This window comes from Equus quagga, chromosome 21, assembly GCF_021613505.1.
Source record: "Equus quagga isolate Etosha38 chromosome 21, UCLA_HA_Equagga_1.0, whole genome shotgun sequence".
NCBI lineage: Eukaryota > Metazoa > Chordata > Mammalia > Perissodactyla > Equidae > Equus > Equus quagga.
The window spans coordinates 2941963-2955168 of NC_060287.1; the positions used below are offsets into that span (position 1 = coordinate 2941963).

The following is a 13206-nucleotide window of genomic DNA, read 5'->3' on the forward strand; positions in this document are numbered from 1 at the left end:
GATGTAAAGTTACATATATATATGGACCATTTCATTAGATTTAATGTCCATTTATTATTAGATAATATGATATAATAATAATGTTTTAAAAACACAAGTGTTTTAGAATTAGACCTGGGGTCAAATCCTGGCTAAGCCACTCATCAGCTAGGTGGTCTTTAAAATATTTAATTTCTCTAACCTTCAGCTTTTTCATATCTAAATGGTGTTACCAACTCTTTCATAGGATTATTATGAGGATTAAATGAGTGAAAGAAAAGCAATTTGGTCTATTGCAAATTCTCATAAAATGTGAGTTCCGTTTATCATCATCTTCCCCATAAAAGCACAAAAATCACAAACACCTGGTCTATATAAACCTCCTTCATTATTCTTCATTCTCTCCTAAAAGCACATGCTCTGTCATCTAAGTCTATAACCTACATTTTAGCTGGTGAAATCTACTTTTAAACAAAAACTATCCCTACAGCTGTGACTATGTTGAATCTCAAAGGAAACTATCCCTAAATAAAGCATAAAGTCATTACCTTATGGAACAAATATTTAGTGAATAGTTCTTAGGTGCTCTGATATGGTAGCGAATGAAACATACATGCTTTATGCCTTCATGGATCATAATGGGGAGACAGGAAAAAAAAAGTTGAGAAAAACCCTGTATTTCAAAATATGGTAAATACCAGGATCGGGGCAGGGGAGCGGGGGTGAGCAGGCTGTCGCTGGAGAGAATAGGGGGTGGGACAGGGTGTACTTTAAACTGAGAAGTGCCTTTTGGGAAGCATGCTTAAGTTAAGCCCTAGAGAGTAGGTAGGCCAAGTGTAGGGGGAAGAATTTTCCTAGTAAATGGGTCATTCAAAGACTGAGGGAGACGGTTCATTGTACCAAAGCAAATGAGTGGATGACGTGTGTGCTAGAACAAAGTTGCAGAGTGGACAGGAGGAAATGGCTAGGTGGTTGTGGAGATAAGCTGGCAGAGGCGGAGAGAGAGGAGAAACAGAGAGAGAGAGAGAGAGAAAGGGAGAGAGAATTTATGATAAGCAAGTACTATATTCACTATTCAACTCAGTGGACATTGAGCTAGCCCAAAGTAAGAGTAAGATGAGAGACAGAATCGACTATTCTTTGAGTTGGTCTAAATTCCCACATACCTCTCTCACTTTATGTATTTATCTTGCCAATTTGAGTATGATTTTAGCCCTTAAAGATTAACATGTTTTTGAAAAGACATGGCTTCTAAACATGAACCCATATTTCATCTGGTGGTCAACCCAAGAAAAGGCAGTCTTTGCAATACTGGAGGTCAAATGGTATTGAACTTGCTAAGACACAGTATATGTGTATCCAGTTCATTGTGGGGGATTGAAGAAATTTTCAGTAATAATTTGGGCTGCACATGGTTTCATTTGCTTTCTTTATCAACTTTAGAATCCCATATAAGATATATCCCCACTCTACAAGTCTTGGACTCTGGGGAGTGCTCTGGGCTGGAGGCTAATTTTTCTGAGTTATTTGCATATAGAGGTGATTTGAAGATGGATGAGATCTCTTAGGATGAGGATAGAGTAAGATGAAAAAAAGGCCCAGGTCTAAGCAACTAAGAAATTCAATATTTAGTGTTTAAATAGAGCAGGACTTGGCAAAGGAAACAGAAAGAGTAGCCAAAGTGTAAGGAAACAGATAAGACAGAGGGATGTCATGGAAGGATGTCAAGAGAAGAGAGAACTTAAGGAGGGATTAATCCACAAGGTCAAAATTTATGAAGCATCAATTAGGATGAAGTTTGAAAAATGAACCTTGAACTTGTTAACATGTCCATTCCTGGTGACCTTAATAAATTTTGGTGGGTGATGGGGCAGAACTCTGATTGCAAGTGGGCCAAAAAGTGAATGGAAGGAAGAAAGTGGAGTGAATTTGAGAGATTGAGAATGGTGGCAAAGACAGGAGGCCACAGTTGCAAGAGGACATCGTAAGCACACCAGAGAAACAGGAAAGCTGCTGGGCATTGAGGATGGCCCAAATAAGGCAAGTGATCCCAAAGGTCAACTGAAGGAAGTGGTCTTATTGCTTTACATGTGAGTTTTGACCTTCTGTTTTCACGTCTATTCCACTGATATTATTGGCACCACCCTTAGATCCAGGCAACAAGAGTCCCTCCCTGGCCTCTGAGCTTTGGAGAACTCCTCACCGGCCTTCTTCCTATTGTGCCTCTCCTCATAGGAATCTGTAGGACAAAGGGGGCATGTGCAACCCAAAGCCCTCCCATTAGCAACCCCTCCCCCATTAAACTATTATATCAGTTTTCTATTGCTGCTGTGACAAATTACCACCAACTCAGTGACTTAACACACTGCAAATATATTGACTTCTAGTTCTGGAGGTCTACAATGGTGTTAGCAGGCTGTTTTCCTTCTGGAGGCCCTAGGGGAGTCCACTTTGTGCCTTTTCTAGCTTCTAGACACTGCCTGTACTTAACGGTTCACGGCTTCCTTCTATCTTCAAAGTCAGCAAGGGCCTTCAGAGTCTTTCTCACTTCACATCAATGTGACACTGACTTTTCTGCCTCCTGCCTCCCTCTTGAAAGGACCCTTCTGATTACACTGGGCTCACCCAGATAATTTTACTATCTTAAAATCCAGGATAAAATCCAGGATAATTTTCCTATCTTAAAACGCACTCGTTAGTAGCCTTAATTACATCTGCAATCTTAACTCCCATTTGCTGTATAAGGTAAATATATACATAGGCATTATTCTGCCTAGAACAACAATGTTTCTGTACTCAAGACCTGGGAATTTCCTGTGCAGACAACCTTAGTCCACTTCCTGAGAGCCATGCTTCCTAGAGCAGGCTGTACGCTCAGTGCTCAGCTGAGGCTGGAGGGCTGGCCACAGTCAGCTGTTTGGTGGCTGGGGAAGAGGGCTTGGATACACAGCTTGAGATACCCAACACCTGTGCTATAGGTCTCATATGTTCTCTTACACTGGGACCCCAAGTTAAAGACAAGTTTGGCTATCATGACTCAAAAACAAAAGCTGCCCCTCTTTTTGCCCTGTCGTATCCCAAGAGATATTGGACATACCCAATTCAGGTTACCCCTCCAAATAAACCTGGTTTGGGGAGTTCTCCTCACTAAGTTCCAGCTGGAAAATTTGGGAACATTCTGGAAAATTTGGTGAGTGGGGTCAAAAATATAGTGACTACAAGCCCCTGACTCAGAAGAATTGGGCACATTTAAGATCATTTTGGTGTTCTATTAAAGTTGCTGTGGCTGGAATAGAAAAGAGTAGAAAGATAAACACCAGACAGGTAGGATTGAGTTCCACATCAGCACTGAACCAGAAGAGAGGTGGAGCAGTGTGAGAAGAGGAGGAGAAAAGATAAATGGATCAGTTTTGAGGAACTTTAGCTCAGAAATGTAAGTAGTCAAGTTCTATCCCATTGGTATTTTATTCCAAGTAGGTGTGACACCTCTACATAGTAGACATGACAATGAGTACATCAGTGGTCAGATGGCACTCTCTGAACTGGGTGACTCACTGTTGTTAAATGCAGTTGGCCTACATTTCCCTACCAACTCCTCTTCCACAACCCCAAGTTGACCAAAGGATGATCTGATCTAAAACTTCTTCTTACGTGCATGCACGTATGTATGTAGGCGCATAAATGAATACGTATAAATAGGTACTTGTGTGCATATGTACACGTGTATAATGTATGCATGCATGTAAATATACATGTGTGTTTGTTAGTGTATCCTTATCATGGATGATAGAGAGAGAGCTAAATTAAGAGTCAAGAGACCTGGGGCTTTGGATTCAGTTCTGCCTCCAGTTCCCTGGGAGACTTTAATCAGACCACATGTTTGCTTTTCTGTGAAAGATGTTTTAGACTAGACGATCTTTTTGAATCTCTTCTGTTCTAAAACCCTAAACATCTGGGAGAAGTCAGGTACATCTGCTCTCCTACTAGAACTCTTGTTAGCTCCTGTTAGCTCTCCTTACCAGGGATTCTCCTATTTTGCATTAATGAGCAAACAAAGACCTTTGACAGGTTATTTTCTCCCTCTACTCTGTCTGTCCTTCTTCTGGATTCTAATTCTGGGCAGAATTTATTTTTATTGTCTAATTTTCTTCCACTAGTACAATGTAGAAATGAAGGGAGGTATCCAAACAAAGATACTGCATTATAGGAAGATTTTGCCAATACCACCAGACTTTTGAGTACATGACTCGTTAGTATGCAAGAACTACACCTTTGCCATACGTTAAATATTTACAGCCTACTATAGGCCTTGTGAGGCACAAAGGAAGATGCAGAATTAGAAGTATGGACATGTTGGATCTAGTTCTTGCTTTATTTTCTAAGTCAACAAATATGTGCTGCATATCTTCCAAATGTTAGCTATACGAGATGTAAATGGTCTCTGCAGTAGTTTAACGGAGGAGACAGATATTGAACACATAATTGTACCAAACAATAATCAACTACAGATATATTATTTGAAGATAAAGTGGGAGGCGTTAAGTACTTAAAACAGGAAGTCTGTGGTTAAGGAAGGGCTGCTGTCACAAACTAGCTTTCTGGCCTAATTTAGTCACTTAACACTGTAGGTCCTAAATTTCCTCATGTCACAAGGACTTCATTCTAATATGCAGTAGAAAGCCTGAAACAGAGTCCTGAAACCGTGTTCCATATTCTGACCTTCATTGATTTCAAGTGTTTGGATCCTCCACAAGTTTGCAAGCTCCTTTAAGAGTTTTTCCTCCCCTTTTTATACTACATTTATTCAATGAATGTTTATTAAGCCAAGCCTTACGTGATTGAAATTCAGAGCTGAAAGTCACTGTCCTTGCTCTCAAGCAGCCATGGTTGTGTTAGGGGAACGAGCAAATCAGCAGTTTCAAATCACGTCATTGCTATGGTGAGAGCAGTGTTCCCGGCGTGCAGGCGCCGCTGAGAGCAGAGCCATCAAGGTTGGTCTTCAACGGATGTTATGGAAGATGATTCCTTGAAGAACAAAAAGAAGTTAGCAAGTGAAGAAGGTGGAGGGTGTTGGTGCAGCTGTTCTGGTCGTGTATAAAAAGGACTGGTGGAGGGGATACCATAGCTTCTTCCTGGAAAGGGAGTTCTCAATACAGGTGGCTGTATGGACAGTCACAGGAGATGGGGACACAGGCAGGGGCCAGAATTTGAAACTTAAAGAGTTGTGACTGAAGACTGTTGGGAGCTACTGTGAAATTTTTTAAAAGAGGGATAAAATATCATGACTCTGTTGGATTTGCAGTGGCTGGGACAAACGAGTAGGAGGATAATTGAGAAGAATGGCTCAGAAGGGGGTTCAACTTGGAGGCTGGAAATCAGGTAGGAGGCTCTGGCAGGAGCGTAGCCAAGAGATGCTGACTGAATCAAGGATTGTAGCAGCAGAGAGAAAGAGATGAGGGGAGAGAGTCAGTAGAAATGTAGAAGTTGGAATCAAGTGGACTCCAAGACCAGATGTGCAGACTGTGAGGAGAAGGAAGGAATGCTGGATTCTTCCCAGATGCCTAGCTTAGTAACTGATGGGTGGGACTTTCAATATCTGAGATGGAGATTAAAAGAGGAGGATCAGGTTGGGGCTGTGGGAAAAATAATAGTGCTTTCATGACTGAGATTGATATGGGACATCTATGTGGAGCCATCTAGACAGAAGTCAAATAGATGAATCTGCAACATGAGAAAGGGATGTGACCTGGGGAAGTCAATTTGGGGAAAGGCAGTAATAACCATTTAAAATAAATCCTTGTAATCTTATTGGTAGGAATATTCCTCCACTACAAAAAGCACATTTAAAGTCCACACTGTGTAAGCCCTGAGTAAGTATATTCTTAATATTCAATGGATGAAAGAATGAGTGAGTACATAAGAGCTGTTATGGTTAGCAAAGAGTTCTTATCCAATTATAACAGCTTATTTGTATGTTTGAGTGTGTACACGTGTGAGTGTATAGTATTTAGGTATGTATGTGTCTGTGGAGTTATACACACACACACACTATAAAGATTAATAACATATTAGTACTGTACATCTGTGTCAGTCTGCTAGGGCTGCCATAACAAAATGCCACCGGCTGGGCGGCTTAAACAACAGGAATTTATTGTCTCACTGTTTGCAGGCGGACAGCCTAGGTCAGGTGCCAGCAGGGTTCGTTTCTGGGGGGACCACTCTTTCTGGCTGGGACACCTCGCAAGGCCCCTTCTCTGTGCCAGTGCAGAGTGCCATCTCCCCTGTCTCTTTCTCTTCTGATAAGGACAGCAGGCCAGATCAGGGCCCCACCCTATGACCTCATTTAACCTCAGTTACCTCCTTATAGGCCCTGTCTCCAAATACATTGCCACATTAGGGATTAGGACTTCAATATATGAATTTTCGGGCACAGACAGAATTCAGACCATAACAACATCAGTACATTTGACATCAGATTGACTTTTCCTCAGACAAAGGATAATCTCTGTGAAAATCAGAGAGATTGTTGTGTGTCACAAAAGAGGATACCTGTATAAAGGAGGAGAGATAGGGTTAAAGGTCAGAGTTTGCTCATTTATGAAATAAGTATATTTCTTTTCTACTTTACCTGATTCTATCAAAATACAGTTATATTCCTACAAGCAGATTTTCCTTTTCATTTTGGAGAGGGTTATAAGCCACTTCCAAATAGATAAACCTTCAAATAGTAGCTGAACGGGTTTCATCGACTCTTGTCTGTCGCTCTGTGGAACCCAGGCAGGAAAAGCCAGAACAGGTTGACGTCCCACAAGAATGTCATAGTATCAAGACGGAAACTTAAGGCGGAGATTGCTTGTAGAAAACTGTGCTGCATTCTTGGCATGTGCGCACTTGCAATAAAGTCAGCTCTCACTTACAGCTATATTTAACGCAGGAGCTGATCCCAGGGCGTTTTGCACCGCTCTGTTCCACCTCTCAGCACACTTGGCCTCTGCGCTGGAGCTCCCTGCAGAAGTTCCGTGGGCTTGGGAAGCCTCGCCCATGCGGCCAGGTGACGGACACAGGGTGGGAGCCGCGCTGCTCGCAGGGAGCGCAGCCGCTCGCATACCATTCCCCTCCACCACCGTCCCACGCTGGGAGGCGGGGAGGGCTTCCAACTTTGCTCCAATCCGCAGCCGGCCCTCCCCGGGGTGCCCCATCCGCACGACCCGCCCGCCGCGGACCGAGGGGGAGGAAGCTCGCCGGCCGCGCTCAGAGCCCCGGAGGCGCCGAGCGCCCGCTCCTCCCCGGCCGTCCCTCCCTCTGCCCCCGCCCCCGTCCTCGCCCAGCCGGGCGCGCCGGGGATAGGACGAGCCCCGGGCGTGCACTGTGTCTATGCAAAGCAGAGCCGCGGCGCCCAGGGCTGCCCGACCCGGGCCGGGGCTGCGGCTGCGGCTGGCGCTGCCCCGGGCGCCGCTGCCCCCGCCGGAGCCCGGCGCTGTCATGCCCGCGCTGCGCGGCGGGCCGCTGCGTCCCCGAGCCGCTCGATAAGCGCGGGCAGGGGCCACCGGCGGGCTGAAGATGCAGGTGCCCGCGCATGGGCCGCCGCTGATTGCCACCCCCTCCCGAGCCCGCGCCCCGCGCGGAGCCCGCGGCCGCCCAGGACCCGCCTTCGCCGCAGAAGCAGCTGGAGCAGCGACAGAGGCGGCGGCGGCGCCGGTGGCGCGAGCGCGCAGAGCGGCGGCGGCAGCTCGGGGGCCGCCGCTGCCCCGGCTGCCATGAGTTGTGCGGAGGTGATGTATCACCCCCAGCCGTATGGAGCGCCCCAGTATCTGCCCAACCCTGTGGCAGCTGCAACCTGCCCCACAGCCTGCTACCACCCGGCGCCCCAACCTGGCCAGCAGGTGAGTCACCGACCGGGCAGCCTGCGGGGGCGGGAGCCAGGGGCCCCGGGAGTATCGACGTGGGCTCCGGCGACGTCCTGCCGGGACGGGTGGTGCGGAGGATGCTCTGGGACCTGCAGGAGTGCCCTTGAGCCGAAAGGCATCCGAAGAGAGGAGGAGAGGCTTCGGGAAGGGACGAACTGCTGGTGGTCGGGTGGGGATTCGATGAGAGGCATCACCTGGCTCGGGGCTTCACTGAGCTCTTGTCGCCGGAGCTCAGAGGCTGCTTCTCATTGCCACCTTAGCTCTTAGGGCTCAGTTCTCTGAAACTCACCAAGGGCATCTGTCTTAGGAGTATGTGAGTAAACTTCCTTTACACTAAATATTTTGTTTCCTTTGGAAAGGTAGAGTGTTTCAGGGTTTCTTGATGAAGAGGATGAAATGTATTCCTGACATAGGGGAGCCTCCCTGGACGTGAGCTCAGGGAGTGACTTTTCTCAGACCTTTATGGTGGAACATGGGTCTAGTGGAATGGTTGTCAAATGCTACCAGAACTCCGCAGAGTCTGTCTTCTCACCACTTAGGGACTTAGAGGACAGGGATTGATCCCAAAGTCCCTCATTCATTTTTAATTCCATCAAAGCACAGAGGTGTTATAGTTAGGTCTTGGAAGTGTCCGTTTCCCCCGCTTCCTGCACACCCTCCCCCCTCCTCCCCACCCAGGTAACCTTGGGTCACCGGATACTGGGTCTCCACATGCGGAGACCAGGAATGCTGTTGATAAAGAAAGTTCAGGAACCAGGGAGATGATAGTTCCTTTAGAAGGGAGAGCGCGTTTCTGGGGAATTTGGCACTATGTACCCCTGGACATTCCTCTCTGAACACCAAGAGTGTGTGTCAAGGCTTAGTTAGTGCTACAGAAAACATGGATGTGAGTATGTGACACTGGGTTGTGCCAGAATAGGGTCCTCAGTTCTGGGAATTAGGGTGGGTTGATGTGAAGAGACTTAAAAAATACAGTTTATGCACTCTGAGATGGAGACGCTTATCAGGGACCTAGGCATGGTTTGGAAATTACCGTACACAGAATTCATTGACTGATATTTTTAGTTTCTTAGAAACCATATGTTTTATTGTTGTCTTAAGGATTTGGCTCTTTAATTAATTTGGCCTTTTAATTTCTATATTTTCTTTACCTCTCTTTCTTCACTAGATTTATAGTGCTACTCTGTGGAAAGAAATCATAACTTCTGTTTAGAATTTAGGGACTGTGAAATTCAGCTGATTCTGGAAGGGTGCATGCTCTAGACTTATCTGCTAAACAGTATCAGCTGAACCAGGACCAAGGGGGGCAAAAGAGGCAGCACCTCACTGTCTCGCTATCGCATTTTTTTTTTTTTTTAATATTCAGCAGCTTCAGCATTTCAAAGCAAGATTACTTTTAGGGAGGGAGATGGGAAAGCGTTTTGTAATTTGTGGTTAAGGGTGACAGATTAAAACATTTTGGTTTTGCCGTTTGTTTTTCTTTGGCTTTAAGTATAAGAGATATAGGTAGTGGAGAAAACTATCTAGGTACAACTGAGGCAGGTGAGGCAAGGAGACGCTGGATATCAGTTTTATGTGCTTTGTTACCACTCCATCCCAAATGAATCACCCTTTTTCCTCCTCTCCTTTCCTCCGTCTCAGAGACTGTAGAAGCCTCCAATTATCAATTGGAATGTGGACAAGCAACAGACTCAGACTTTACTAAACATACAGATAGGTGTTCCCCCCCTTAAAAATAACTTGAACTAGTAGAAGTTGTGAATAAGGTTTTATTTTCTGGAGTTGTGAACATAATTCCATCAGTGTATGAATCTGTGGTGTGGGTTGGAACTGTAATATTCTTTTCAGCCAGAAAATAAAATTCAGTATCAGAAAAATTATAAATTTCTAATCATAAAATTTAGTTTTCAATCAGAAATCACTCCAGTACTTTGTCTAACTTTTGCAATAACCCTGACACTCAGTGCCCAAATTCCATTCTTTCACTTAAGACCATCAACAAACTGAAGAATAAGCTTCTTTTCCCTTGAATCGTCCACATTGATGAGTTGTATGTATAGTAAGTGATGATCAACTTCCACATGCTTTGGACTTCTGTGGGTATCGCTCAAGGAGATGTCAGGCTGCGCTGACCTTAACAGCTTAGTTGAGAGGTGAGCTTGGAAATTTTCATGCTGCTTTCACTAAAATGGCTTGTTTGAGATTACTTTTCTTGTCAAGGAAAGAGACTATTTGACCCTCACCGGCCAGCAAAATAAAAAGAGACTTGATGGTGTGACTACTGTTCTTTTACTGTCAGGAGTTTATTTTGATGACCTATATTTTTTATTGGAAAAAAGAGTAAATCAGGAAATTCTTATCAGGCTGACAGCATTTTTAGACTATGCAGTGCGTGGGTGAAGTGGGACTAATATTGACTTGGCCCTGATGCAGTCATCCGAGAATACATATTTTGGTTGTTTTTGCATTCCATAAGGTTTTATCATTATTATCCATGAAGATTGTTTTCTCCGTACATGGGAAGTGACCCCCTAATAGCATCTTGCCTGGGAGACAGAAATAGGGCTACAACTCATACTGCATTTGAGCAATTGACTTGGGGAGGAAAAAGGACAAGAAGCAGGAAAAGTGATGGAGCTATAAAGAAAGTTTAATGATCATTTAGAAAATGTTAGAAAAGAGAATGTTAAAGTTTTGTATTACTTCTGTATTCCAGTGTAGTAGTGAACCTTTGAACTGAGTTTTTTTTCTCAAATCTGTATATCTCTGAAGTCCTTGTAAATTGGTATATCAAAATGCTTCATCATAATGGATTTTAAACATAGGTATATTTTTCCTTTTGAGGTGTGATCATATAGCTGAAAATCCTTTTTGAAATAATAGAATTTCATACTCCAGGCGTGTGTACTCTCAACTTTTCCCCTAAAAGCACAAATGTACACTTCAAATTTTAAGTTTAGTTTTATATTGATCATCTTATACCTTGTAGGCAGGCGGTAGGTTAGTGTCTTAAGGACACAGTGAACTGTGTATACATCAGGCTGCACTGCAGGGTGTTACTTAGGCATACAGTAGGCTAAATGATTCAAAGCAATATGTAAATATATCTGAAAAATAAATTTTATAGCCCCTGACGTTAATTCCTAGAAATTGCATGCCTATGCATTAATCTTACAGTGCGTGTTATAGAGCCCTCTTTGCTGAGGGATGCTGAGCTCCCCGGCCTCCAGGCCCACCGTGTCTTCATGGCCTTAATACTTCAGTTGCTAACATCTCCTCGGGAGAACTCTTAACTCAGTCTCTCAGCACGTGCTCCCGAGGCATGATGACAGTGCCGAACGTGTGCAGAAAGGAATGTACTTGTATTCTAACAGGGAAAGTAGGAACCGAGAGAAAAATTGTCAAAATATGTGTCAGGAAAAATTGAGGGAAATAATATGAAATCATAGATTCCCTTCATGCTCAGTGGATTTCTCATCTTAAGTGCAGACTGTCTGTTGTCTGAAGCCACCCCCCATGTATTCATAATGTTAACATTAAGAAGATACTTTAAGCAAATTTTCAGAATTGTGTAGTTTCCAGAGGGGGCGGTGAAGGCAGAGAAGAAGAATCGCCAGTTTTCTAAATGTGCAAAGGGGCTTTTTAACAGTCCCACTTAGGACTTCATATAAGTTCGACACGTTTACTTGGTCCTCTCCGAGGGTGACAGCTGGGTGAGTCTGCATGCACGCTTCCACTTAACAGACTCAAGTGCCCTTGGGAGGCAGGCCTGCAGTTGTATGTCAGTGAGGCGTTTTTAAAACTCTTTCTCTGGATTCTGCCGCCTTGGTTAGGTCAGCAAACCTCTCTGAGATTCTGTTTGTCAGGAAAAAACCCTGGAAAAACATACTTTAACCCCTCTTTTAGAGATGGGAAAATGCGTGTTCATAGGGCTGAAATGCCTGGCTAAAAGTTTCAAAGGTAATCAGTGACAAAATTAGGACCACCAGATCCCCTGCTCCCCAGTGTAGCATCTTTCCACCATGCCTTGCAGCCTCTAAGCTTTTTTTTTCCGCTGTTGCACAATAAGCTTATTTTTGTCTTCAGTGCTCGAAATCAACTTTTTGATAAAGAAGATTAATATGCAGTAGATTCTTTGGCCTTGCAGCTTGAAATTCTTTCCAAGTCCTTGGTAGTGTATGTTTTTAGTTTGGGCATTCCAAAGTCCTTTTGCAAGCATTTGTATTATGATAATGACTTTTGCCATCCTTGTTGCATCCTTTGTTGATGAGGAAGAATATCCACTTAACAAATGAACATTTATTTATTTTAAAATAATATGCAGGAAGCGGTGTTAACAGTTAGTTTTAAGTGCCTCATATATCATTGCCATTCCAATGTAAGTTTAGATTCATTAAGAAAAGAGTACAATTACATCTTAAATAGTTTCAATACACAGTCAACTTATTTAAGGTGGAGGATCTAATTTTCTTGCAACTGTAAGCAGGGACTTAAGTGGATTTATAAGAATTCATACAGGACTTCTTTGAGAAAGAACAGCCCTTATAATTCCACACGACACAAATTAACTTGACTGCAGAGACTTAGAAGCTTAAAGTGCCCCGCAGTTTTATGCTCCCAATAACTTTTCAGCCAGAAAATTCAAAGCTAGAGGAAAAATTAAACTTTAAAATAACTAAGCTGAACTGTCGTCTCTGGCAGTCAACCAGAATGGAGATTACAATAACGATAGTAAGGGCAGGCTCTAAATCCATAAAATCATGCATAATGAGGATGTGCTCACCAGAAGACCAAATGCTGGGACAAGGTGACACTCTCTGGGAATTCAAGTGAAGGGCATTTTGGTTAAATGCAGGGAAGTCCAACTTCACCCAGCACTCAGGAAAGTCTCGCATATCACAGACTTGGGGATGGCAGGCACGTGGCTCACATCGAGGGAAATGAGGATGTTCAGAGGGTAGAACCATCCTGTACAGTGACTGTTTGAGCTACTACAGAAGAGATGCTGTGCTGACCGTGTTGGGCAGTATGCATATTTCTGTCTCGTATATTTCTGGGCAAACGGAATTTACAATGAGACTAAAAATATTATGCTTGTGATGCGTAGGGCAGATCCTAAAGCAAACTTGTGAGTTAGGTGACTGTCGTTCTAAAACCTGGGCACTTAAATTGGATCCCATTCCCATAGGCCCTGTTTTCCAGCTAGCTTTTTAAAAAGTCCCAAAATTAATACATCTAGTAATAGATAATAATTTAAGGTACTGTCTCTAAAAAACATTTTCATTCAAGAAACCAAGGCTCTGTAAATACTTGAATTCCA

The 13206-nt window shown here is 43.8% G+C and overlaps 1 protein-coding gene across 3 annotated transcripts in view; it reads left to right on the top strand.

Moving 5' to 3' along the window:
• The first annotated feature begins 7220 nt into the window (after nt 1-7220).
• Nucleotides 7221-13206, top strand: part of VGLL3 (vestigial like family member 3) — a 54748-nt gene continuing 48762 nt past the window's right edge. Inside the window, exon 1 of one of the 3 annotated variants that reach the window (XM_046648078.1) lies at nt 7221-7862. In XM_046648078.1, coding sequence (XP_046504034.1) covers nt 7737-7862 — 126 coding nt within the window. In that variant the 5' untranslated portion in view covers nt 7221-7736. The remainder of the gene's footprint in view (nt 7863-13206) is intronic. The other 2 variants (XM_046648077.1, XM_046648079.1) reach the window with 2 other exon arrangements.